Below are 25,963 nucleotides of genomic sequence, written 5' to 3'. Positions count from 1 at the left end.
TCTGACAAATTCGCAAACTCATCCTAGAACAAGTGCTACATGCCTCATTGCTGAATGTCACTATGGTCACCTTCAAAGGACTCCCCTTAGGAAGTTATGCACTGACACCAGCGCCTAGTCCACCCTTAAAAGCAATTCTGGAACTCTTTTTCTGGAATGGCCATCAGAGCTGTCGTCGTATTACCCTTGATGTCCTGAATGTCATCAAAATGTCTTACTTTCAATATTTCCTTTATCTTCGGGTAAAAAAAGAAGTCATTGGGGCCAGATCAGGTGAGTAGGGAGGGTGTTCCAATACAGTTATTTGTTTACTGGCTAAAAACTCCCTCACAGACAGGGCCCTGTGAGCTGGTGCATTGTCGTGATGCAAGAGCCATGAATTGTTGGGGAAAAGTTCAGGTCGTCTAACTTTTTCACGCAGCCTTTTCAGCACTTCCAAATAGTAAACTTGGTTAACTGTTTGTCCAATGGATACAAATTCATAATGAATAATCCCTCTGATAGCAAAAAAGGTTAGCGACATTGTTGCAACAAGTTCACAAACTTAACTGTCACGCCTTGTATACTGCTTCCTATGCCATTGGAAGTCATATTTTGGGTAAGGAGTTAAACTCCTCTTGAATCCTGGTACCCGCTTCATCTACCCCAGACCTGCCTGAGAGAAAAAGCATCAGCAAAGTGCTGAAACAAATCCCTTCTTCAGTCTTTCCCTGTCTCTTCATTAGTCTTCGTGTCCTTGTTACATGTGAGCACAGGCCCTATTTCCCTTGCGCCACAGGCCATTTCCTTCCCAGATTGTGGTGAATGCGCCTCGGGCCCACCCCAGACTCTGTCAGCGTGCAAAGCCAGCCCTGATTCAGGACCAGCCCAAGGCATCCTAGCATAACCTTTGCTGGCCGCACCTGGGCAACACTCAAGAGAGAGTTGGGCAGGACGGCAGTGAGGGTCTGAATTCTCTAGCCAATGAAGCCCAAAGGCCTCACTCTGGGTCCTGAGGATGGAACACCGAGCAGCACTTCTCATCACTATTAATTATGTAAATCCAGCCTCAGTAAGATTGACCCATCATGGACTCACAGATTCGTTTCCCATCCGTAGTCATGGCAGCAGTAAATTAGATTTCCCCATCACCTCACCTCCCTGGCCCCATCTGTGCCTGCTAAACTTTGTAGCTCAAACATGGTTAAATGAAATTTGGAGCTGGAAACCCTAGGAGGGAGAATGGAGAGGCAAAGGGCAGCCCATACAAGCCAGGAGTTTGGTGGCACAGGTAACACGCGTGATGATGAGTGTTTTACAGGCTAAATCGGTCACATGGGACTTTTGTCAGCATGAGTGCTCCGATGGAGCCCCAAGAACTGGAGCCATTACAAAGCCAGTAAGCATGACAGCTGGGACCAATCTGAGCATTTATCTAAATATTCATAAGCAGGATTCTGAAAGTCATTCACTGGGTAATCGCCTATAAAGGGCCAGTACTAAGCTTGAAAGGCTGTGGCAGAGGAGAAAGGAGGTAGGAAAAGGCCGAGGTGTGGAAACGGGGCTCCAGAACCTGTAGACCCACCTCCAGAGAGAAGCCTCCGGAAATGATTGTTTTATTGGACCTGTTCGTTCATGATCCTTTAGGTCTCTAAGCTTCATTTGCAGAGCTAGTTATATCTGTATCTAATTTAAGTTTGCAGCACTCTGCATATTTGATCTGTAGGGGTATTTGGTCTGTTTTGCAGTTGTCTTTCCAGTACTGAGTTTCTCAGAGCCAAGATGTGTTTTAGGTTTAGTAGAAGCCTGGCCACCCACTGTAAATACTTACGGATCAAACGCTGTGACCTGAGTAGCCTAAGCCAGGATCAGCGACACGCCCCGGGTGGCCGAAGTTCTGTGAGGGGATAGTCATTACAGCAGAGACTGAAACACAAAGAAAAGCAAGCAGTTCCCTACAATTCATGGAGGTTTTTCTTTTCCTTTTTGCCTCTGGTTTACAATCTAACTCTCCGGAGCGCATTGGCAGTAAAGGGGGCAAAACTTGCCAGTAATAGGTACATGATTGTATCTGGCCAATGGAATGGAACAAATATACGACAAAGGACTTCTCTGAGACGATGAATAGTTATAAGAGAAAGCGATGGGAGGGTGCAGAAGGAAACCAGGAAGTATGGAGCTCCAGGAAGGTCAAAGCGCTCAAAACTGTGTCCAGAGGAGGTAAGGAAAGCCAATCCTTCTGCGGCTGGAGTCCAGGACACTAAGGATTCCCCAGAGTGACAGGCACAGAAAAGAATCTGCTTGTGGTGGCCGGCTGGCTCAGTTGGTTAGAGCACAGTGCTCTTAACACCAAGTCGCCGGTTTGATTCCCACATGGGCCAGTGAGCTGCACCCTCCACCAATAGACTGAAAACTACAACTTGACTTGGAGCTGATGGGCCTTGGAAAAAAAACAGTTCCCTAATATTCCCCAATAAAAATTGGGGAAAAAACAAAAAAGAGCCTGCTTTTGGTCCAGAGCAGAAGTGACCCATGAACTTGTTGGAGAAACACAGACAATCAGGACTAAAGTAGTCCAAAGCGCTGGGAGGGTGGGGCCGAGGCCAGCAGGAGGAAGCAGAGAGGACAGCAGCATCGTCACTGCTGCCCCACGAGGCCCGGGACCACGCATCCAAATCGCCGGCTGCCCGTAAGGACGCATGCTCCCAGCCGTCCTTATCAGGACCCCTGCCTGCACTGCACGGCGCCTTGGAGAACCACCGAAGCTCAAGTTAGGATGAAGTTCCTTCTTTATCACGGGGTCGTTGAACCCCAGGGGGTCAGAAACGGCATTTTACATGGCAAATTAGACTTCTCGACAAACTAGACCTTGAACCGCATGTGAAGGGAAAACAACCAGAGAAAGCCTTGAAACCTGTTACTATAGAGAGTAGCATGCATGGCGTGGAAGGGATGCTATAGGCACCAGAAATGCCTCGTGACCCGCATGAGGAAGCGCTCTGGACGGGTGCAGGAAGACTGTTTAGGGCCCGACATGCCCCCTTTCCGCATGCAGCAGGGTCACACAGCGAGTACCCAGAAGCCCTAGCACACAGCAGGTGTCCATCTCGTGGAAATCCTCAGGATTCGGGGCCTGGCACCCTGGGAACCCTACAAATATTTTTAAACACTTGTGAAATTGCTGAATCTTTGTGTGATTCAAGAGCAGATATGGTGATGAGAGGGCGAGTCCTACTCCCAAAAAGCAGTCTTGGGAGAAAGGGGACTATGTGGAGAAAAATGTGCACCTAGAGATACTATATGGATAGAAATGTGGGTGAGGATAAATGGAAAGAGGGGACTGCTATCAGTGGAGTAATTTACTCAAAGGCACCTGGCCAGATGGAGAAGAGGGCTGGAAAGCTCCCCAAGTAGTTCCCTCAGGGGACTCGGATTTTGAAACATCACATGCAGAGGTTAAAAAGATGAGAGTGTTGCCTACGAGAAATGCAGAAAAATGGTTGACCTCTAACTATAGTGTCAGCACACCTGAAGCCCAGGACACACTATTCTTACCAAAACGTAGTAGTAGTAGTAGTAACAGCAACAATAATACTGCAGGCAGCAACTAAAGAAGGGACTCTTTTAAAATATGATTGGAGCAAAAAGATCAAGACAGACAGCCCACTGTTTAGTGCAAGAATGATTCACGGGATTTAGTGGAGGAATGATTCAGAGAAATGCATGTCCTTCGATGGCTGTGTGATTTTGATTTCGCCGTGAAGGAAAATGGTCTTCAGATTGACAAGTGTGCAACAAAATAAGGCAAGAAATAGCAGAAAGCAAACATTGGTGAGAAGATCGGAAGACACTGTTGTGTCCTGCCCTAGAGAAAATACACCCCAGGATACAGAGAGAGAATAGCTTAGTCGTGTTTATGGTTTTTAAGGAATTATGGGAAACGGAGGAAATGAATCTGCATCCAATCTGGAGCAAACATCGAGAGTAACATGACCACAAGACACCAGCCTAAGATCAAGAAGAATAAACAAGTAATACGGGCAAAATTTCAGCATAAACTTGGATAGAGATACAGCAGGAAAGTTGTATTTGTAGATGGCCTAAAGCTGGGTGATGGGAAGAATGTAATCAGATTCTAAAAGAGCTTGACAGGCAGAAACACGGGACCAGACTAGCTAGATGAAACAGAATGGGAATTTACATTCGAGGCTGCTCCTAGGCCCGGAGAAGTGCATTGTGGGGAGGCTCTGCTAGTTGGTGGCTTTACTCCACCACGAGCTCTGTAAGTCAGTGGCCTGGCGGATGTGACTGCCCGCAAAGTTAATATAACCACATATAATTAAAAGACGCTACGCAGGGGGTTAGTACCCTAGCCTGCACGGGAGGGTCGGCCCAGGCCCAGCTGGTCAGGCTGAGAGCTGCCACACGGGGTGAGGGCTAGGAGCAGGCTGGCTGGGGCTTAGAGGAGAGGATGGTGGCAGGCAGACCTGGGGATGACATCATACAAAGAGCTATGGAAGCAAAAAGGATGTTAAGTCTGGAAGACACGTGACTGAGATAGGCTAACTGCCGACGACTATCTGATGACCCGCCACACAGACCTGCCCTCTCCGTCCCCATCGAAGGGCTAGCCTAGGACTGGCTTCGGGGAAACGCGTTAAGAAAAAGAACGTGTTCCTAACAGGCAGACCCATGCCACGGTGGGATGAGTGTCCTGACAAGCTGGGGAGCTCCTTGTGTGCAGAGGGCTCCGTGTTGGTGGAAGGAGCAGCAGGCTCCCCAGTCTGTGGAGGTTTCTGGTCCGGCAGCCCCGGTCCTATCCTGACGCTCCCGTGAGCCCGTGGGGCAGTTGGCCTGTGATTTTTCATCATGGGCCTGCTTCTCTCTGCTAGTAAGCATGGGAGGTGGTGTGTGCGTGTGCGTGTGTGTGTGTACACACCCATGTGCACACATGTATTTGGGAGTTGGAAGAGGGAGAGGTGGGATGAGGGGGGCCAAAAGGAGTAGGGGCTACAACTTTCCAGAAGACGTACAATACGGGTCGGGTCGACAAGAACTGACACACGTTCTCAAAAAAGACAGCAGCCGCCCGTTGTGCATCTCAGTGGATGTAACCCGCCAGCCCCCGTCGTGCAGCTTTGGGGAGCAAGCACACTTCCCACTGTGACAGGCGCTCCCCACTATGTGTCTACACGGCCTCGGAGCCACTTCCCTGTGTGTTTCTCCAGCTATTCCTCCTACAGAAGAAAGAGTATCTGTAAGGCACCCCTTTGCCCCCAGTTATCCTATCTATCCTGAGGACACCGACTGGCCCCATGGTGACCAGAGGAGAGGGCCAGAGAGGGGCTCCATTTCCTGACCACCGATTCCTTGGGAAGAGGCGGGGCAGAGGGAACGTCCCATACACGCCAGCAGTGCCCTCCAGCCCGATTTTCCCCTCTGTTGATTGGCCTCGGTGCCAAGAAAGAACCTCAGATCCCAAATGTCCCATAGGAACCCACCAGAAGTGTGACGTTAAACCCATGAATGGCTACCCTCTTCTGTCTTTCAACAGCACCTTTAAAAACAAAACCAAAAGCAGAGAAAGAGAGCTCAGCATCGACACTACCCACCTTAAATTCAGACTTAGAAGGTACCGTTTTAATTCTATAATTTTATGGTGATTTTAAATGACCTGCAGATGTTCCACATCCATCCACGAGAAGGTAAGAAGCACAGAATTAGCTTGTCCTGACCAAAGAGAGCCCTCTCTGGACCGTTTTAGGCAAGGCAGCCTTAAGTAAGGCCGGCCAGTGGCTGAGGCATTATTTCTAGGGCTTGGTGTCAACCTCCAGGCTCTAAGAAACTAAGCCAAAGGGTAGAGCGCTTTTAAATTGCAACTAAAATTAGATTTTGAAAGGGGAGGAAACAACATTGATCAATGGAAAGTTAGAAGGGAAGGGAGAGGGAATCCACACTCCGTTCACTCTGTGACACTTGCCGTACACCTGCGGTACACTGGGCAAACCCATCACCCCCTCTCAGAACTGAAACTCTAGTGGGCAGGATGAAATATGAACAAAGGGAGAGGAATCAGTACCGGCTGAGCGACAGACCGTAGGCCTCAGAGGGCTAAAGATCACAGATGCTTCTTATCCCTGAACACGTGATCTCCAGCCAGGTCTCCCCAGACAATTAGGAGGTGATTTTAAATCAATTCCCTCAGGGACCCAAAGGTCTGGACTAGTTCACCACACCACATTTCATTAATCATTTTTCCTGTTCTTTTTCAGAGCATATTACCACTGAACTACAAGAGGAGGAGGAGGGTGAGAATCCCACAGAATATATCCCAACACCCCTGCTCCCCACAGGGTCCAGGCCTGGGGATGCTCCCCGGGTGGGTGGTGCCTCGGTGGTCCAGCCTGTACCAAGTCTAGAGAGAACCCAGGGACATGCTGGGCACACAGCCCTGGAACCTGGAGAAGGGAGACAGAACAGGAAACGGAGAGAGGATCTCCAGTGCAAGACCGCATGACCTGGGACGGTACCACACATCCATCTCTCTACCCTGGTACAGGGATGCCCACATTGAAAGAGGGTCCAGTGGGCAGCAGCACTTGACTGGGGTGCACGGGCCCCTCCAGAGAGCTCATCAGAGGGCACCTTGTTAGGGAATGATTGGAGCCCCCACAAATGGAGCCTTAAGGGCTTATTACAGTTTTCTTAAGAAGGGGTTAATTGGATCCTGTGGGGCGGTGGGGCGGAGGACAAGGGGCCTTATGGTGGCAGAATCCTAACTCGCATACATCACTCCACCGAACAGAAGCCCTGCAATGAACCAGGCTCGTGCTAGCAGACAGTCATTTAGGGATTATGCTCTGTGGCCTGTCCTTCAGTATGGTGGGGGCGGGGGCAGGATCAGGGCTTTCAAAGGCATTCACTATCTCCGATAGACTATTTTTAGTTCATTGGCTTGGGGATTCGTCTCTTCCACTTTAATTAGCAATTATGAGCCATATGTAATTCTGGAAATTGGCAATTTTTGACAAAACTGGCAGGAGATAGGAATATTTCTCAGGATGTCTGCGAGAAAGTCACATTCAGAATAAATATCTCTCAGAATAAAACCTAAAGTCCTTTCCACAGCCTGCAAGGTCCTCAGAGAGCCGGCTCTGCCCCTCCTTCCGCCCCCCTGCCACCCTCCTTCAGCTCGCTGGCTCGCTCCCCTGCACGCATACTGTGCCTTTTGCTGGTTGTCACACCCATTCCCCAGGCTTCCGGTCACTGCTCACCTCCCTTTGCACCTCCGGCCTCCTGCCAGGGACACTCTTCCCCAGCTACCAGCCTGCTTGCTTCCTTGCTTCTTTCAGGACTCACTGAAATGTCACTTTGTCAGATGAACCTTCACCAGCCCCCAGGAACAAACAGTCACTTTCTTAAGTCAGCCACTGAAACTTACCCTTTTATTCCTATTTTATGAACATCCCCTAGTCGGACATTAGGTAATTTCATGAATGTATTTAAAGTCTTCTTGATGACATATGCATTTTTATTTAAAAGGGACAGGGTAAATGCCGTCAATCTATTTCCTTTTTATTTTTTGTTTTGGTTCCTTTTCCAAATGCCTTCCCTTTTGCTGTGCCTTCCAACATGGACTTTTGTCTCTCCAGACACCTTTTGGGATGGTATCTTAAATGAGCCTATCGACATGCTGGGAGCTGAGGTCTTGGACGAGAATGTAAGTTGGATAATAACTTGAGACCACCTTGCTCCGAGTGTTGGGGCAGGCGGCCCGAGCCCGCTGCCCAGCTGGCAACTGCCTCTAGAGTGGTGAGATTCCCAGCTTCACTCCACTGTTAGCACAGCCCAAGGGAGCTTTCCTTGTAACAGGCATCAGTTTAAATGACACCCGTTCAATCAAAGAGGGTTGAAGGAGGCCCTGGTGGCACCCCAGGCCCTGGTTTTGGGGCACCCTGCAGGGAATCTGAGCAAACACCCCCAGGGTTGCTTCTGAAGGTGGCAAAGCTGAAAACAAAACGCGCACGTTATCTAGATATCAAGGCAAATCATTCCTTGTAGGAACCTTGTGTAACAATGAAGTCAATTGTCTGGAAAGATGGACTTTTCCCACTTAGTACAGCTTAAAATCCTAGACATTACATGGCAAACAAACGTAAGAATTTTCTGTCAGACACAGAAAAAGGCAGTTCTGGGAACCTCGGGACCCCAGCAACGACATGGCGGCCAGTTTCCTCAGTTTCCTTGTTGTCTCATATAACCCTCACTGGGTGCTAGAAAAGACAGCAACCCAGAAACCCCAACCAGCACCGACAGCAAAAGCCCCAAGAAAAGCCTGCAGTTTCTAACCAAAGGACCAAGAATGGGGCAGCCTAGCAAGACAGAAACTTTCAACGAGGAACAGCAGTGAAGCAGCTGCCCGCCTCTGCCATCCTGCTAACGCCACCCTTCAGAGGGGCAAGAGGCAGCCGCGACATGCACCTGGCATCTGTCCCCAGCTGCAGACAGTAACCAGAGATGACATGGGGAGCAGAATGTTTGACTAACCCTTACACGGACCCGGTTGCACTGTCCTCACTGCCTGGATTCTTTCCCCGGCTGGTACAGCCTGGGCCCTCATGTCCCGTGTCAGACCTCCGAGACTTACAACCCATGGTGGTGCCCGCGGAAGTGTTAGTTCGCATCGTCTCATCGCTGCGAAGAAATGTTCTCGGGACTGGATGTAGGAACTAACGCAGTCACAAGAACGAAGCCGTGTGTCTGCAGCTCAAAGTCAAGCAGGCGTATTTCTCTAAACTTACAAAAGAAAAGGCAAAAATGAAAGATAACTAGGTATTACTTTTTTTTAATTGGGGGATTTTCTGCCCTCAGTTCCTATTTAGCCATAAATTCCTTACTTTTCACGCTTGTTTCTATACACACTGTATTAATAGAATTGCTTTGCAAATGCTGACATACCACATGAGAGGGAGAAGAAAAGGTTGCTTGAGCTCAGATTCACCGCATTGGGTTTACTAAGACAGGAAGGTACAGGTGGGCATTTCGGGAAGCTTTGTTCAGCAAGAGCTGAAATTTAAAGGAATTGTTTTCAGTAGAAACTGGAATTATTCAGAACGCTGCGGTACACCTGTCAGTTGAGGTTTTGCTGTACTGGGCAGACCTGCTGTCACAGGCAGAGGTGACAGCTCTGCCATGCGAGGTTCTGGAAGAACACGGCACATTGGGAGAGCTCCATGTGACAGGTGGGCTTCTCAGGTGAGATCTGATCACAAGCACCTTGCATGTCAAGGGCTTTGCCCAGGTGACAAAGTATGACACAGAGTTGGGGGATACAGGCCCCCTGCTGTCTATACCACTCTGCCCCCAAGGATCAGAAGCTTAGGAGGACACTGAGTCAGCACCCATGGCCCAGAAACTCGCATTCTCGTGACAGGCAGGCAGCTCTACAGCTCAGCAGAGCAGTCCTTCTCCAAGAGATGTCGTAGGCAGCAGGTGCGGACAAGTGGGGCCAGAGCAGGACAGGGAAAATGGAATAAATGCCCTGGTACCTGCAGCTGAAAGATTTTTCAAGCCCCTTTTGGGGAAATACCAGAAACCACAGGGGTATGAACTAGGGAGAAGGAGCTGAAGTCTTCCCGTGGAGGACGGCTATCTACTGAGACTGGTTATTCTGACAATGTGATTCCTTTGCTGCTTTCAGTTCACTAAACACCCTTGTGTAGTTTCTGTGACACACCCATGTATCCCAAAGCCTGCTGTACAAACCCTTTTGGTTATAAGAACCAGAGATTCACCCAGGAGGAGTCTCTGGGCATGGGAGAACTCATCCCTTGGGTACCCATACACCTACCATGACGATAAGGGTAGTTCTACTCTGTAGAGTGGGGAAGCAAATGGGATGAACCTCATAAGATGTCATGTGTGCTGACTACACGGAGTGGGCTGGAACAGGCTAGATGGGAGGAGAACTTCAACGAGGCCACCCAGTGGGTCTGGTGTCTGGTGGACTACTGTGGGTGCCATATTTTCTGGCGAACAAAACACAGAATCCAAAGAGGAAGGTGCGAGATCCCTGGCCCCAGAAAATAGGAAGGTGCTCCATTCCAAGGGAGGGCTTGTCAATACTGAGAAATTTAGAGGCAGGACACCACCGGCCTTGATCTCAACCTGGCCTGAAGCACTGATTCCAGTGTTAAAAGACAAACTAGAACATACTATGCATTTTAAGAGTTTGAGCATGTATCAACTGGAATTGGCCGTCACCAAACCAGAAGTGGTTAGGAGCACTCCACCAACAGGATCTGGGGACAGGCTTTTACAGAGAAAAGGCAGAAGCAAAGCAAGGAAATTATCGATTGGCCATAGCGTAACTAGCTGGCTGTCTGGATTGGGTGTCCTTAGGTTTGGATTGTGTAACCCTGAGGCACTGATAGTCTTAGATTTGGGTTTGCTTGTGTAGGTCATCACAGCCTAGACACATATCCATCTAATGGCCTCCTTGTTTAATTAATTTAACACCAGCAATGGGCAAAGGAGCTGTGCAGAGGCTAGGAATCAGACAAACCAGGCCTGAGGCACACCAGCTTTCCCCACATCGTAGGAAAACTGGCCAACCACAAGCTTCATTCTCATATCTGTCCCAGGTCACATGTAACTTGGGATATGTTGCTCTTCTACTTACTACAGGAAACTCATATGTTAATGGCATACTATGCATTATCAGATGTTGAACAACATAATGACAGCGTCCACCTGTAGGTGAGCAGGGCACCACGACAGATCCATGGCTTTCCTCAACAGCAAGCCATCTTCCACCTTCCATCAAAAGAAATTCTTAGGAGGACCCACTGATGGGTCAGTCCTGCTTAGCATGGTGGACTTGACAAAGAATGATCAATTTTACAAAATGAAAAAGGCAGTTTTCAATGTCATTACTCTGGAAGAATCTTCAAACGCAGAATTGTCCCCTGCAATAACGTGCTAGAGGCTACACTGCTTTCCCGAAGACTGCCATGCTACACATTGAATAAATAAGTAACCGCTGGGAGGTTAGCCATTCCTAGAACTCAGAAAGCCTATTATGCTCTTAAAGCATGGAAGCATTTTTACTTTATATAGCTATCTCCACATTTGGAAAAAGAAAGTAATTTTATGCTCTCAAAAGATTTCTTAGTATGCTGCTATTAAAAAAAATAAATCTTGAGGGAATTGGGGAGTAAAGGGTATGATGATAATGGAAATATTCTTTAAAACAAATTTTGCTAGCCACCCTACTCTTCCCACTGTTGTGGTTTTTTAATAATATGTTGAAATCTCACCTGGCACCTCTAGGAGTCAGAAAAGTGATTAATTAGTAAAATGTTCATTCTCACTTTCTGGATACTTTATTCTGTGATTCTTCTGTAGCTTTTTCACAGCTCCTATCAGTCCATGTTTAGGACCATGATGGAAGAAGTGGCTGCTCGCAATGAACCAGAAGAGCATACTGACATTCCCCTGACTGGCCATCTGGATAGTGAAACCAGAAGGAAACTAGGACTTCTGTAAGTGACCGGAGAGATGGGGGTTACTGGCCAGTGGGTTCAGGTAGGCCAGAGGTACCAGCAGGGAAAGTGGAAATTGGGCCACCAGAGAAAAGAGCAAGGCCAGGGCCGGTAGGTCCCCTGAGTCCGAGAGGCACAAGCCAGGCACAAGGACAGGGTAAGATGAGGGGTCTGGTGGACAGAAAGATCTGGCTAGCGAAACTCAGGAGCGAGGAGATCTGCACACGGGGGAGGTCCGGGATGGGGCCAGAGGCAGCAGTGAAGAGGCTGGAAGGCCAGGGCAGGAAAAGTCTTGAAGGGACCATGAATTTGTACAAAAGTCTGGGAGCAAGGCTCAGACCTCTGGGCCTTTGAAGAAAGGGGACAATGGGGGAGCAAGGCCTGGGCATCCGCCCAACAAATGGCCTAGTTTCCTCCTAGGCTAAGCTAATGCACCTCCATGCTCCGCAGGAGGGCAGCCATGAGCTTCGCTGAACCTGGGAGTCACAGCCAGAGCCCCTATTTGGACTGAGGAAGGATAAGGTTATGGCCAACTAGGGCTGGCACCAAGCCTTACGAGGTGGCCTGACTCCAGGTCACAAAATGTTCTGAACCCCATTTGTACATCCAGCCTGTGGTGCATGGAAGCCTGGATTTTCATTCATCCAGCTGTCAGAAACCTTAGAAAGCAAGGTGCGTTTTCAGGCCTCTCCCATGGATCTTTCGCAGAATCTCTGGCCAGGGCACCAAGAAAGAGGGGGTGGGGTGTGTGTGTGTGTGTGTGTGTGTGTGTGTGTGTGTGTGTGTGGTGGGTAGGGAGTGTGGGGGAGGGGAGCCCTGCATGTCTCCTGGCTGAGGTGAGGCTTTCCCAAAAATCAGGAAGAGAGACTGGCTGCCAAAACTTCATCTTTGGGCTCAGTAGAGTCCTGGGGCCAGGGACCCTGAGGCTTCTCTAGGAAAAGGGAAGGCAAAATACACAATGCAAAACACACAGAATATCCCAGCTTTCAGATACTCACACAGCTGTGCAAACAAATGCCAAGTAACATCCCAGTACGTATTCTGCCTCCCGTGTGACATTTCCCCCGACTCCTTCCCACTTAGCCTATAACCAAGGCTCACTCTAACCTGATTACACTTGAGAAATATTTCCCTATTCTGTGCCGTTCATTTCAATCATGTGTACCCAGAATCTCCGCCATTGAGGAGCTGGCTGGTAAGGGTTCCACTAGCTTGCAAAGGTGGGCAAAGAACTACGGGAGGAAGCTTCCCAAAAGGGTGTGGGGTGCCTGTGGCTGGATTGCCTCACTGGAGTTTATATCCGGCATCCTGCTCTTGCTTCACCCCACCCCCTCCTGGGTAGGCGAGGTCACTCTTCCATTCCATTCACAGTGTTGGCAAACAAAACAAATAACATTTGGTGCAAATGGGCTGTGAAGAGCTCATTTTCAAGTCCCAATATTGCTTCTAAAGTACAAACAGTAAACCTCAGTTCTCTGCCAGGTAAAATAGTTCAGTCCTTTCCCCGCAAAGGTTTCTGCTTCCTGCCATTGCTTGGGGTTAAATTATCATGCTCTCTTCAAGGCATCCGAACTGAGAACATCAAACCTGCCATGTCAAAGGCCTTCTCATGTCTAAATAAGCCTGGGAAGCTCACTCCTGGCCTAACTCCCTCTGGAGACCACCTTTATCTGGAAATACAACTGTCCAAGCCATTGAAATGCCAGGATGACACATTTTGTGTACTGACATGAGAGGGGGTTAAGGGCTTGATTATTTTGAAAGCTGTGCCTTTGTGTGGCTTCCAGGGTAAGTCACCGTGAGTGAGACTATTGGTAATTATCCTACTCAGTGCAGAGAGATTTTGAGTGCTTCTGCCCAGTTCACAGACAAGGCTGTCTTTCCAAGTTATTTCCAAACGAAACCCTCGCTGGGATATGCACAAGCCATAGAGAACTCAAGCGGCATGAGCTGAACTCAGAGCCAGCCTTGCAATTGGACCTCCCAGTCCTGTCCCAGCCCCCAAGATGGCCCTCATTGGATTTATTTTGAAAGGTTTGGGGATCAGCCCAGGTGTCCAGGTTGAAGGCCAGGTAGAGGCCAGCAGGAAAGCGCTGAGTCACTACCACATGCTGTCCCTTTACTCCTGAGCACTGGCTGGAAAGAAAGCTGGGACCAAATCCACAATCAGCCCAACTTTACACCATGGAAAAGACTCAGCAGGCTCTAGAACTGTCTACACTGTGTAGCATGGCAGGTAAACATGAACTGAGTCTCAGCTTTTAAAGGTAATCCACATTCCTTTTAGGTTGAAGAAAGATTTTGAAAAATTCAAGAAAATAATCCTGTGGACTATGAAGAAACGTGAACGTAAGGACCGCGCCACCATGTTCCACCTGTAACTGGCTGTCCTGTGTGTGTCTCGCTGACTCTCACCTCTGCCATGTCTGTAAAGGAGGCAGAAATGCTTGCTCCCTCACTTGAACACCTACCGGTTTAGTAAGGTCCTAGCTGCCAGGGATAAAATAGGGAGCAAGACAGACACAGTCTGGGGTCTCAGCGGGATTATTGTTTGGTTGGGGGGGGCGGATGGAGAGGGTAGTGAGAATAGACAAAGCAGGGAATTCACATATAGACCGGTTAAGTGATGTGGTGGGGAGGGAGTGCTGTGGGACCACACAGGAAGGGATCTAACCTAGATTTCGGGGCTCTAAGAAGTCATTGTTAATGCAAGATCTGGGAAAGAATAGCCCCTTTACCAGATACTGAAGGCATTTGAGGTCCAGCTACCGTGTTTCCCCGAAAATAAGACCTAGCCAGACCATCAGCTCTAATGTGTCTTTTGGAGCAAACATTAATATAAGACCCGGTATTACATTATATTATATTAATTATATTATATTATATTAGACTCAGTCTTATATTGTATTAAAACAAGACTGGGTCTTATATTAATTTTTGCTCCAAAAGACGCATTAGAGCTGATGGTCCGGCTAGGTCTTATTTTGGGGGAAACACGGTATTAAGATTCGCCAATCGTGGGGGTTGCCAGTTTTGGGGGTCTAAGTCTGGAAGGCTTGAGCCAAGAGCCTAAGCCATCAGGCCACTTAATTCAGAAACTGAAAACCACCATATGGAATACTTTCCGATTACTGGATCCAAGTGACAGAGAAATGGCAACACCACCAATGGCAGACGTAAGTAATTGATCACGGCGTTTTTTCTCACTGAATCAAGACACAGCCACGGGTTCCCTCTTGAGGACGTGCTCCTGTCCCCTGATACCAATTTACTCCCTGACCTAATTCTTACGGAGTAATTGCTGTGAGCTAGGTACTTTCACATACGCTATCCTCCCCAGATTAACTTTCGTAATCGTGTGAAGTAGCATAAAGGGAGGTTCAGAGAGGGTGGGTGACTCACCCGAGATCACCTGGCCACTGTGTGACGCGAGACACACGCCTGCCCAGGCCCTCTTAGACCAAACCCAGGGCTCATCCACTTGGCACATTCAGTGAGCAGTAAAAGGCTAGTGTGTCTGAAGAAGAAACGGTGGGGCCGTCTCAGAGCAGGTCTCACGTCCTTCAGTGGGGTAAGGAAGCGGGAAGAAGAAGGAACCATAGTGGGAGGGCCCTGGCTCCCCCCAAGACTCATACAATGGGGTACCCCAAACAAGACGGGCTCAGATGCTCAGCAACCAAAGGCAAAACCAATGCCTATTGCACTTAGCACGCCGTACCTGTCTCCTTCTTGTATTTCTGTGCCCTCGGGCGGCACATACCTGTGACAATTGGCGCTCAGTACGTGTTTACTGATGAATGTGGGTGTGCATGATTTGGGCTCCTTTTGGGAATTAAGGCCTTTCAGCACTCTGCTGTGACAGCCAGGGTAGGACTTCCAATTGAAGGATGAACTTTGGTTTAATACAAATGGACGCGTTCCCCACCCCACCCCCACCCCGTTCTGCCCACGTTCCTCCCTTGGCTGAGGAGGCCCTCACTTTCCCTCTCTAGACACACTGGCTGTTCGTTAGTCATCAAATGGGCCAGGCGTCCCTGCCACAGAGCCTTTGGACTTGTGTCCCACTGCCCAGAGCACTCTTCCCTCCAATATCCCCATGACCTGCTCCGTCCCTTTCTTCCGGTGTCTGCTTAAATGTCACCTCCTCAGAAATAGTTTCCTTGGCTACCCTATATAACCCAGCGTGTGCATAAGCACACACACACGTGTGCACACTCACTATTTTCCCTCGGTCTCGCCGGAGCACTCCTAGCCAGCTGGCACATTTCATTTTTATCTGTTCACTTATTTAGCACCTGTCTCCCCTAGTAAATAGACAGCAGAGACTCCAGCATCCCTGACACTAGGACAGCTCTTGGCACACAGAGGCACAACAGACCCTCACCGCACGAGCGAACACAGGAACAATCTAGCCCCGCCTGCCTCTCCTGAGCCACCCGCCACCACTAACCTGCGCCCCCTCCGGCCTGCAAACCACACAGTGCTTGTGCTAGGAATCCCCCGCCCCAAGTCAGAGACTTAACTTCTACCGGAAGTCTCCTCACCCTCAAGGCCAGTTAAGGCCCCTCCGGGGTGCTCTGGTGGAGTCCCATGTGTTGGTTTGCAAACGCAGGAGCGTCCCAGGTAAAATCAGAAGCTGGCCTTGCTACACAGAGGGCAGGGAGAGACTGGAGAAAGAGGCAGGTCACTCCGATGGGTAGATGGCAGGTGTCACAAACAGGAGAACTAACTTACAAGGCTCGTCTTCAGTGACCGCAAGACGAGAGGCTCTCCACAGCCGCCCATCAGAATCTTGACGTTTATAGAGAGGCCTCACCCGGGTCCAGCACTGTCCCCAGTCCAGACGGTCTCACAGCACCTGGCCCTGTCCAGGCTGCGTCCTCGGAAACGGCTCCAGCTGTGGGAACGGGGTGCAGAGAGGACATTCCAGGGACGGGCAGGGGGCACCTCCCGTTGCCCAGGCCCAGCTCCTGGGTCAACCCACAGTCATGTCCCCTCAATGACCTCCAACACTGTGTTGTCCCCAGTAGTGGGACAACTAAGCTCTCTTAACTGACAGCCCCCTATCCTGGTTGCCACGGGAACCAGGGCCACCGCTTCTGGTGGAGAGCTTCAGGGCTGATTCATGCTGGAAGCTCCTGCCACTGCCATTCCCGGGTGTCAGGCATCCACCAAGGGTCACTAAGTACCCTTAGTTCCAAAATCCAATTGTTAAACAAACGGACAAAAGAGAAGATAAAAAGAAACCGTTGTTGTTAAGAAAAGTAATGCTTTAAGAATTTAAATTATGCTTTGAATGCTTTAAGAAGACCCAATGAGAATATAGTTTTTTAAAACACAATGCTTGAAACTAAACGTTCACCAAACATACATAAAAGATTGGGGAATAGAGAGAGAAATTTTAAAACTGTAATTCTATGCCCAGACTATTTAGAAGTTGCCAAAATTGAAATTATAAGTAATAAATTATGAATGTGATCTGAGCAAAAATTATCATCAGATCCACACACAAAGAAAAGATCTTGCCCTACATTTCATGTGGTGTGTGAAGACACATTTACGTTTCAAGTTAAAATAACATGTTTTAAGGGATGTTTCCTTTTTTAACGACTCCCCATTTTAGCCGATTTTTTCAATTGCCTGAATTAGCAGCCATGCTCATTCCTGGCCTGTGGCTGGTGTGTCACCCCTCAGCTCTGCCCGTCTGGGCTGGGTGGTCTCCACCATGGTATCTCGTATCTAGCATGGGGCTGGCACATCATAGGCCTTTGGTAAATACGTGTTAAATGAATGAATGAAAAATGTGAGAGCTAGAAAGCCAACCCCCACCTTTCTCTCTTCAAAGGCTCGCTGTTTCCTGGCAGCCTTCCTTCCTTAGAGGAACAAGGCCAATATCCCAACCCCCTAAATTCTGTTTGGTGCCTTCACAGAAGTAGATCTAAGTTTTCTTTCTCTTTTCTACCAAAGACTTACTCAACCCCAAAGCTTCAGACACGTGTACTTTCACGTTTGATTTACAAAATCAATCTCCACAAGTCGAGGAGCCTAAGGTAGAAGTCAAAGGACCTTGTCATGTTGTTCATCATGAGAAGAAATTAGAAATTGATACAAAATGGACGAAGAGCAAGGTCAAGGTAAGTGTGGCAGTGCATTGGTGTTTTGACTTTGTGCTCAGGTGAGACACATACCCGTGTACCATCAGGAAGCTGTCAGAACCAACACACAATGTGCATCCAGACAAGAAAAACATGTCCTATACAGAGAGGCACCCCCAAGTGTGTGGATTACCACAGACTGGGCTTCTGCTGGCGTTCATGGAGACACTTGTCCCTGCAGGGTTTGTATTTGGCAATTGCATGGGATTGGGAGTACAGGAAGTATGCATTTTAATGTACATGTCCCATTCCTAATAAATTTAAAATCTAGGTCAAAATTCAATCACATGGTTAAGGGATAAATAAATTGTGATATGTCTATACCATAGAATATTATTCAGTACGAGAAAGCAATGAGCTATCAAGCCATGAAAAAACATGGAGGAGTGTTAGATTCATATAACTAAGTTAAGGAAACCAATCTGAAATGACTATATACTGTATGAACACAGCTGATTGGGGCGCCAACCCACCACGCGGTCAGAAATCAAGTGTAACTTAAGTTGGCCCTCCACATACAAAGATTCACAGCTGCAGGTCAGAAATACATTTGACCCATGAACAACATGACTTTGAGCACGTGGGTCTGCCTACGGTATATGCGGGTAAATGGACCTACGCAGTTCAAACCCGTGTCGTTCAAAGGTCAACTGTATAACATCCAGGAAAAGGCAAAACGGTGGAGACACTAAAAGGATCAGTGGTTGCCAGGGGCTTGTGGGGGAGGGAGGGATGAGTATGGGGAGCACGGAGGATTTTTAGGGCAGTGAAACTACTCTGAGTGATACTGTAAGTGAACGTATGTCATCGTATATTTGTCTGCACCCATAGGATGTACGGCACCCAGGGTGAACCCTAGGACTCTGGGTGGTAATGACGTGCCCGTGGGGGTTCCCTGACTATATGAACGTACACTGCAGATGTCAATAGTGGATGTGCACGTGTGTGGGCACACGAGGTACAGGAAATCTCTGTGCTTTCTGCTCAAATCTGCTGTGACCTGCTCTAAACAATAAAGCTCTAAAAAGAATCAATCTCAGTACTCGTATGAAGATGGCGATTATGAAGTCAGAAATGAAAACTTGTCTCAGAATATTCGAGTCATCACATGAGTTGATAATCAGGTCTGAAGCTCAGAGAGGAGGCATTAAGTGGGAGTTAGAAAGATGTGATAGACGTCACGCCTTCATGTCTCTGTAATACATATTGAGAATCTACTATGCCAGGTTCTCTTCTAGGTGCTGGAGATACGAAGGTAAACAGGACAAAGCCCCTGTGCCCACAGAACTTAGATTCCGGGTGAGGATACAGCCAATATACTAACACACTGATGGGTACTAGGCCAGGGAGTGCTCGGTGCCCTGTGGGACAGGGCAGCATAATGGGCCCTTGGGTTGTGGGGTTGAGGGAGGAGCTGCTCTAATACACATCAAGCAACGGGGGAGAGCCAGTGGGCCCAGGCGTGCATGAAAGGAGGGAGTGAGCCATGTAGATACGTGACAGGAGGGCCTTCTAACGGAGCAAACAAGTGCAAAGGCCCTGAGGCCTCTGTCTCAAGGGCAGCTGTGAGTGAGAGCAGAATAGGGCATGAACGCAGGTGCCCAGTTCAGAAAAGCTTTGTGGGTCATTGGAAGACTCTGGATCTTATCCTAAGGATAAGGTGAAGCCATTGCAGGGTCTACAGCAGGAGAGGAACATCTGACACATGCTCTAGAAGAATCTTTCTAGCTGCTGTATGGAGAATAGGTTGACGGGGGCAAGAAGAAAGGCAGCAAGTACTGTTGGGTGCCAGCACATAAATTCAGGTGAGCGGTGCTGGGCATCTCCACTAAGTGTTGAAGTAGACGGGATGCAAAGCAGTCTGATCTGGGATATTTTTTGAAGGGAGAATCCACAGGGTTTCCTGTTGAATTGGAAGTGGAGTGTGAAAGAAAGAGAAGACAAAAGAATGAATCTAAGAATTTTGACAACTGAGTGACAGAGCAAATGCTGTGCTATCATTAACTAAATTGGAGAACACAGGTTATAAAGCACTTCTATATATCATGTAAATGTAGCTTTTCCCAGCAAGTCCTACAGGATACATGTGGTATTATTAGATTGGTGCAAAAGTAATTGCCGCTTTTGCAATTCCACTAGTACCTCAGTTTTCGAACATCTCCATTGACAAACATTTGGTTTATGAACGCCATAAACCTGGAACTAAATGCTTTGGTTTTCGAACACGACTCAGAAGTCAAACATGTGTCATGGCTTCCGCTGACTGCAAGACCCTGAGGCCTGGCTGTCGGCTGTTTTTGAACGTGTCAGAACTCGTGGATTACATTTGAAAACCGAGGTACCACTGTTTTTCTAACCTTTTAAACCACAATTACTTTTGCACCAACCTAATACTATCCTCTCTCTACAGCTGAAGAAAGTGAAACCCAGAAAAACCTGAGTGACTATCTTGAAACAAACGATTCCCAAAGCTAAGTGCTTATTAACCAGATGTGAGTTCTTGGCCAACTCACGTCCGACTTGCGTCTTGTAGCTCTTTGAGTGGCTCTCTTACAGGGGGGCTCTCAGGCACTGGGGCTCTTTCATCATGGATCTCTACCATCTTGGAGAAAGGAGAACAAGGCTTAAATTCCATTAACCAAAATGAGTCACGTGACCCCACCTAGACGCAAGAGGGCTGGAAATATACTCCTGCTGCGTGTCCAGAGCCAAACGGAAAGTGTTTGCTCTAAGAAGAAAAGCAATCAAACATCTGAAAGTGAGGAGGGTGGCCTTCCTTGTGGCAAAAATGTTAAGAGAACCAGAAACTGACACTGTCAACCGAGGTAGGGACTCTTCCGGCCTCCAGAGAAAGAACAGGAAGTTCAGTAGCCCTCCATCTCCTGGGCCTGCGGGCACAAGGGAAGGCAGTGGGACCAATCAGAACTCCTGGGGACGGAGGAACTAAGGGACAGCAGGGGGGTTGTAACAGACCATGAATGGTGAGAGCGTTGAAAGCCTAAGAGAAGGCCTCCAGCTTTCTCACCTCCCCTAATCCACTAATGAAACCTTGCTTGGTTTCTCGCTCCAACCAGGCTGGTGAACTGAGGGTGCCTCCCCATCTCCCTGCCCTGTCCGGCCTCGGAGCTTTTGCCCCCAAAACCCCCAGCGAATCTTAAACGTTCTCCCTGCCGCCAAGGGGAAGTTCTCACCAGATCTCTGAGCAGAGGACCCTTCCTGACCCCCCATTCCCACCAGGCTGACAGACGGTCACAGGATCTGGTCGCCTCGCGTACTGGTTTTCACCCAGACGCCCAGGTTCCTGGCCGTTGAAGCCTATGCCCCCAGCGGTTTCTCCTCCAACAGCTGCCTTTCTTTCTTTCTTTGTCTTAGATCTCGGCATTTTGTCATAAGTTTTCTTGAACAAAGGGTTCTTCTGACTGTTTACAATAATACTGTGAAAATCACTGGTCTGTCTGGCTTCTAATTAGAGTCACGTGGAATACTAGATGAATTGAAATGCCTGCTACAAACACCTGGGAAATTTAGATGGCACGTTAAAAAACATCCCTTTAAATGCAGGGCCGCGTGTGTAAGAGAGTAAGGGAAATAATACCAGAAATAGAAAGAAACTGAAAAAGCAGAAGAGTGAGAGTGTAAACGAATGTGGGTGAGCTGGAGGGGTGGGAGCAGGAGAAGTTGTCCTGATAACTCAGGAGCTTGGGTTTTAACACAGGATAGGAATCTAAGACAACTGGACCGTGTACATCCTTTTCAAGCACATGCAAAATAGCTACAATAATTCATCACCCACTAAGCCACAAAACAAATCTCAGCAAACACTAAAGAGTTGATAGCATATAGACTATGTCTCTTACCCCAGTGCATGTTAATTAGTAATAATAAGGACATAACTAATAGCAACTGGCACACGGCAAATTTAAAAACACACAGGTAAATAACGTATGTGTCAAAGAAGAAATCATACTGGAAATTGGAAAATATTTAGAATGGAATAACAGGTAAATAGCTGCACTCATGGGAAACAGCTAAAATAGTATTTTAAGAGAAACATTATAGCTTTAAATGCTTATATTAAAGAAGAGGGATCGAGAAAGAAGAAAGATGAAAACCAATGAGCTCAACATCCAACTCAAAGAACTAGAAAAATAAAACAGAGCAGTAATAGGAAACCCACAGAAAGTAGCAGTGTATAAACGATAGTGATGAGAATAGAAATCGATGTAACAGAAAAAAAAGAAATAAGAAACGAAGCAAAAGCTGGCTCTTTGAAAAGATTAATGAAACGGGCAAATCTTCAGGCAAAGTTGATCCAGAAAGGAAAAAAGAGACGGTATTAATAATGTAAAGAATGGAGACAAGGACATAACAACTACAAAGGCAGTAGAGGTATTTTTAAATGTTATATGAAAAACATTTTTGATACTAAACTTGAAAATTTACATAAAATAATTTCCTAGAAAAATACAACTCACTCAAACAGATTGAAGAAGAAATAACAACCCTGAATTGTTTCCCCTCCAGAAGGCAGGTTTAGGTCCTCAGAATGTGACCTGATTTGGAAAGTTGGTCTTGGAGGATGTAAGTACTTAAGATGAGGGCGTACAGGAGTAGGGTGGGCCCAATCCAATGACCGGCGTCCTTACAAGAAGAGGTCACGTGAAGACACGCAGACACAGGCAGATGGGTGTGGAGGCTGAAGTGCTGCAGTGCAAGGTGAGGGGCAGACGGCCGCCTGCACCAGAAGCGGGGAGAGAGGCATGAAGACACTCTTTCTCGGGGCCTCCCCGCGGACTCCTTGATTTCGGACTGCTCGCCTCAACTGGGAGACAATAAACTTCTGGAGTTTAAATTGCCCAGTTTGTGGTACTTTGTTATGGCAGCCCTAGAAAACGAATACAATCCATAACCACTAGAGTGACTGAAATGATAGTTTAAAATCTGTGCATGCGCGCGCATACACAGTGCAATCCATTTCGGCCTCCTTGTCACAGAGACAGGTAAACTGAGGCCCTGAGAGGTTTCCTGTACAGAGTCCCCAGCAAACTGCTGGTAATGATGGGTGAGGTGGCGATGGGTGGCGTGGGCATTCTGAATAAGGAGATGGGTCCCAAGCACTCTAGTGACGACACCATGTTCTGACTTGGGACAGCCAACCCCACGCACTTTCATAAGCTTGTGTTTTCTTCCCAGGTGCCTCAAGGTGATGTAAAGTTAATTCTCTACCCCAATGAGAATATCTTCCAAATTCTCTTTCCTGATGGATCAGGCCAGATACAGTATCCACTGGAGCACAAGGACGCTTACGATACGGACACAGATGGTGGCTAAAAAGTCTGTGATTTGGGGTGGGGCATGGGTTTTACGAGGCCCTGCATCTTCTGCAGTGCTCTGCCTTTCCGAGGGGACTCTAAGGGGCGGCTTGTGCCTTAACCATCTTCTAGTTATCCGTCAGGACACCTGGCTATGCTCATCCTCAGCACGAAAGAGAGGAAGTTCACATACGAGTACATCGTTCTGGACGACGGCAAACAAGGGTGTGTCCGGGCTCTCATCAACAACACTGGCCATGCCACCTTCTATGATGAAAACGGAGAGATCTGGTAAGCAGAGTCATGGGTCCCACTCTACCCCATGGAGAAGGCTTCTCTCTCTCTCTCTCTCTCTCTCTCTCTCTCTCTCTCTCTCTCTCTCCCCCCCCCCACCCCACATGTTGACATGGGAAGATGAGAATCATGATGGACCAGTAAGACAGGCCCCTGACACTGTCCTTGTCATACTGATGCTTTCCCCACCAGTGAAATAGCAATCACGGACTCAACGTAGTCACATCTATTGGCTCTGTCTCCTCTGCACCTCTTGAACGTGAAACCTCATGAAAATTATCCTAGAAAGAGCCCCCTCTCTGTTCTGGGGGCTTCAGGGAGAATGCCTTGGTGAGTGCCTTGGAGACGTGTGAGTTATATTAAAAAATGTAACTTCTAAATAGTTCATCATAATTGAACTTAGTTCTTAAGGTCCCATTTCTGGTAATGATAGAAAACTTCATCTTACCAATTCAAGGTATTCAATCACTTCAAAAATGTCCCCATCTCTTTGGGGTAAAGACTGCCTTTTCAGGATTTCCCGCTTCCCTTCCGTTCTAAGTGGACATGGAGTGGGAAATGCATACGAGTTTTACCATTAATCACCATTACACTTCCTTTCCTCCTGATAGCCAAAGCCAAACTGTTTTTCTTTCTAATCCCAAAAAAGAAAACAACAAAAAGAAGATTTTCACTCTCTAGGCCTTGGTTTTTAGGAATATTTTCTCTGCTATGGGTTTTCTCAACACCATTTCCTTGCTGACTATTTGTTCTCAGAGGTATCTACCCTCCTCTTTGTATAAAAAATGATGTCTGAAAGGTGGAAGAAGGTACTGGATACAAAAAGCACCAAGTACCCTGTTTCCCCGAAAATAAGACCTAGCCGGACAATCAGCTCTAATGCATCTTTTGGAGCAAAAATTAATATAAGACCTGGTCTTATTTTACTATAAGACCGGGTGTAATATAATATAATATAATAAATATAATACTGGGTCTTTATAATAAATATAATATAATAATATAATATATATAATATAGTATAATATATTAATTATATATAATATACAGTATAATATAATATAATACATATAATATAATACTGGGTCTTATATAAGACCTGGTCTTTAATATAATATATATACTGGATCTTATATTAGTTTTTGCTCCAAAAGACACATTAGAGCTGATTGTCCCGGCTAGGTCTTATTTTTGGGGAAACATGGTAGTGAGGGCAGGAAACTCAGTTAATTATCCCAAACAGCATCTGGCTACATACAGCTTGGCTTCTTGACACTTATTTTTACAGCCAGAAGGGACCTTGGGGCAGTCTACTTTCATTTTCTTGATAAGAAAACTAAGGCTCAGAGAAGCTGATAAGTTGCTTGCCCTGAGCCATACATACAATTACAGGAAAGAAGTTTATGGCATTTTAGCCTGAAATAAATCATTTTTAAAGCATTATCAAATAAGATTTGCAAGAAAAACCATTATCTTATCCCTGAATCGCAGCCCACCATAACCAGAGGGATAGGATGGTGCTCAGAGCTGGGGAGGGCCTGACCCCCACCCTCCATTCTAATTCTGTCAGTCTGGGGTGGGGCCTGGAGGTCCGCATTCTTTGAAATCTTCCCAGGTGGGTGGCAGGGTGGCCAGGTGTGGGACCCCAGGCAGCGTGCCCGCCACAGGCCTTCACAGCATCAGAAAGCAGCCAGTGCCCAGTAAGCCGGCAGCAACTGCCCACCAGCTGCCCTTCTGCCAGGCTTGGGGCTCCCCTACGGACTGTGAAATAAAGACAGGGGACTCTGAAGGAAATACTTCCATCTCCTCATCGAAATCGACAGCAAGCCGCCCCGTTTTCCCTCAAGTCAGCAGCTGATGGCTGTTGTGCTGACAACCTAGACCGTTGCCGGGACTCAGAGAAAGCCTCAGCTCCATGAGGAAATGGGCCCAATGTCCTGTCCGGGAACAGCAGTGACCAGTGGTTCCATCTCTCTTCCCCAGCCAGCTCAGGGTCCAGGAGCCCCTAACTTCTCATCTCCCATCTTTCTCTCGGGACCTACCCTCCTCTTGCCTTGAAGTTTTCTGAAACCACTAACCACTTCACCATTCAGGGGTTCTCAAGAGCAGGAGACACCCTAGCAGCTTTCTTTCCTTTCTAACGCTGAGCTCTCCTTCACTGCGGAAAACAGGAGGCTGCGTGGTGTAGAAAGCCAATCAGTCAGGCTCAGACTGGGCCTCGTAAATCCCTGCAAAGGTCCGCAGGCCAAGGCCCAGGACACCCCAAAGGCCTCCACTGCTTACCCCACCTGGCCTGGCCCCTCTGCCCCGGGGCCAAGCAGCCCTTTCACGCTCAGCTGGACGTGGTCGCCCAGCCTTTCTGTCCTGTCCCCCCCAAGGGCAGCTGCTTCTTATCTGGGTCATGTTATAGTTTGCCTTCAACCAAAGCAAAGCAGCTGCTGTGGCATTTCAGGCATCAGAGACCCTGTGAGAGATGCACTGTGCCTGCGTATCCCCCCCACTCCTCACTCCCAGAGTTCATTCCACAGGGCAGGAGGGGCCTCCCCACCCCCAAGCTGGATCCCCCCTGCCCAGGGACAGCAGCACCAAACGATAATGTGATCCCGTAGCAGAAAGGCCCCGGAGGGAATTCGTCGTCAGAACCAAAGTCCCATTTCAGGGAACTCTCCTAGTCATTTGG

General features: G+C 47.9%; 1 protein-coding gene across 1 annotated transcript in view; it reads left to right on the top strand.

Annotated features, from left to right (window-relative positions):
* Window positions 1–25,963, top strand: part of ERICH6B (glutamate rich 6B) — a gene marked incomplete at both ends in the record, with an annotated part of 39,954 nt that overhangs the window by 7,538 nt on the left and 6,453 nt on the right. Inside the window, 5 exons of the mRNA XM_081046724.1 lie at window positions 7,632–7,699; window positions 11,386–11,522; window positions 22,330–22,393; window positions 22,871–22,956; window positions 23,122–23,280. Of these exons, the coding sequence (XP_080902850.1) occupies window positions 7,632–7,699; window positions 11,386–11,522; window positions 22,330–22,393; window positions 22,871–22,956; window positions 23,122–23,280 (514 nt within the window). The remainder of the gene's footprint in view (window positions 1–7,631; window positions 7,700–11,385; window positions 11,523–22,329; window positions 22,394–22,870; window positions 22,957–23,121; window positions 23,281–25,963) is intronic.

This window comes from Rhinolophus hipposideros (genome assembly GCF_964194185.1).
Source record: "Rhinolophus hipposideros genome assembly, chromosome: 4".
Taxonomy (NCBI): domain Eukaryota; kingdom Metazoa; phylum Chordata; class Mammalia; order Chiroptera; family Rhinolophidae; genus Rhinolophus; species Rhinolophus hipposideros.
This window is presented reverse-complemented; position numbering and strand designations above follow the sequence as displayed.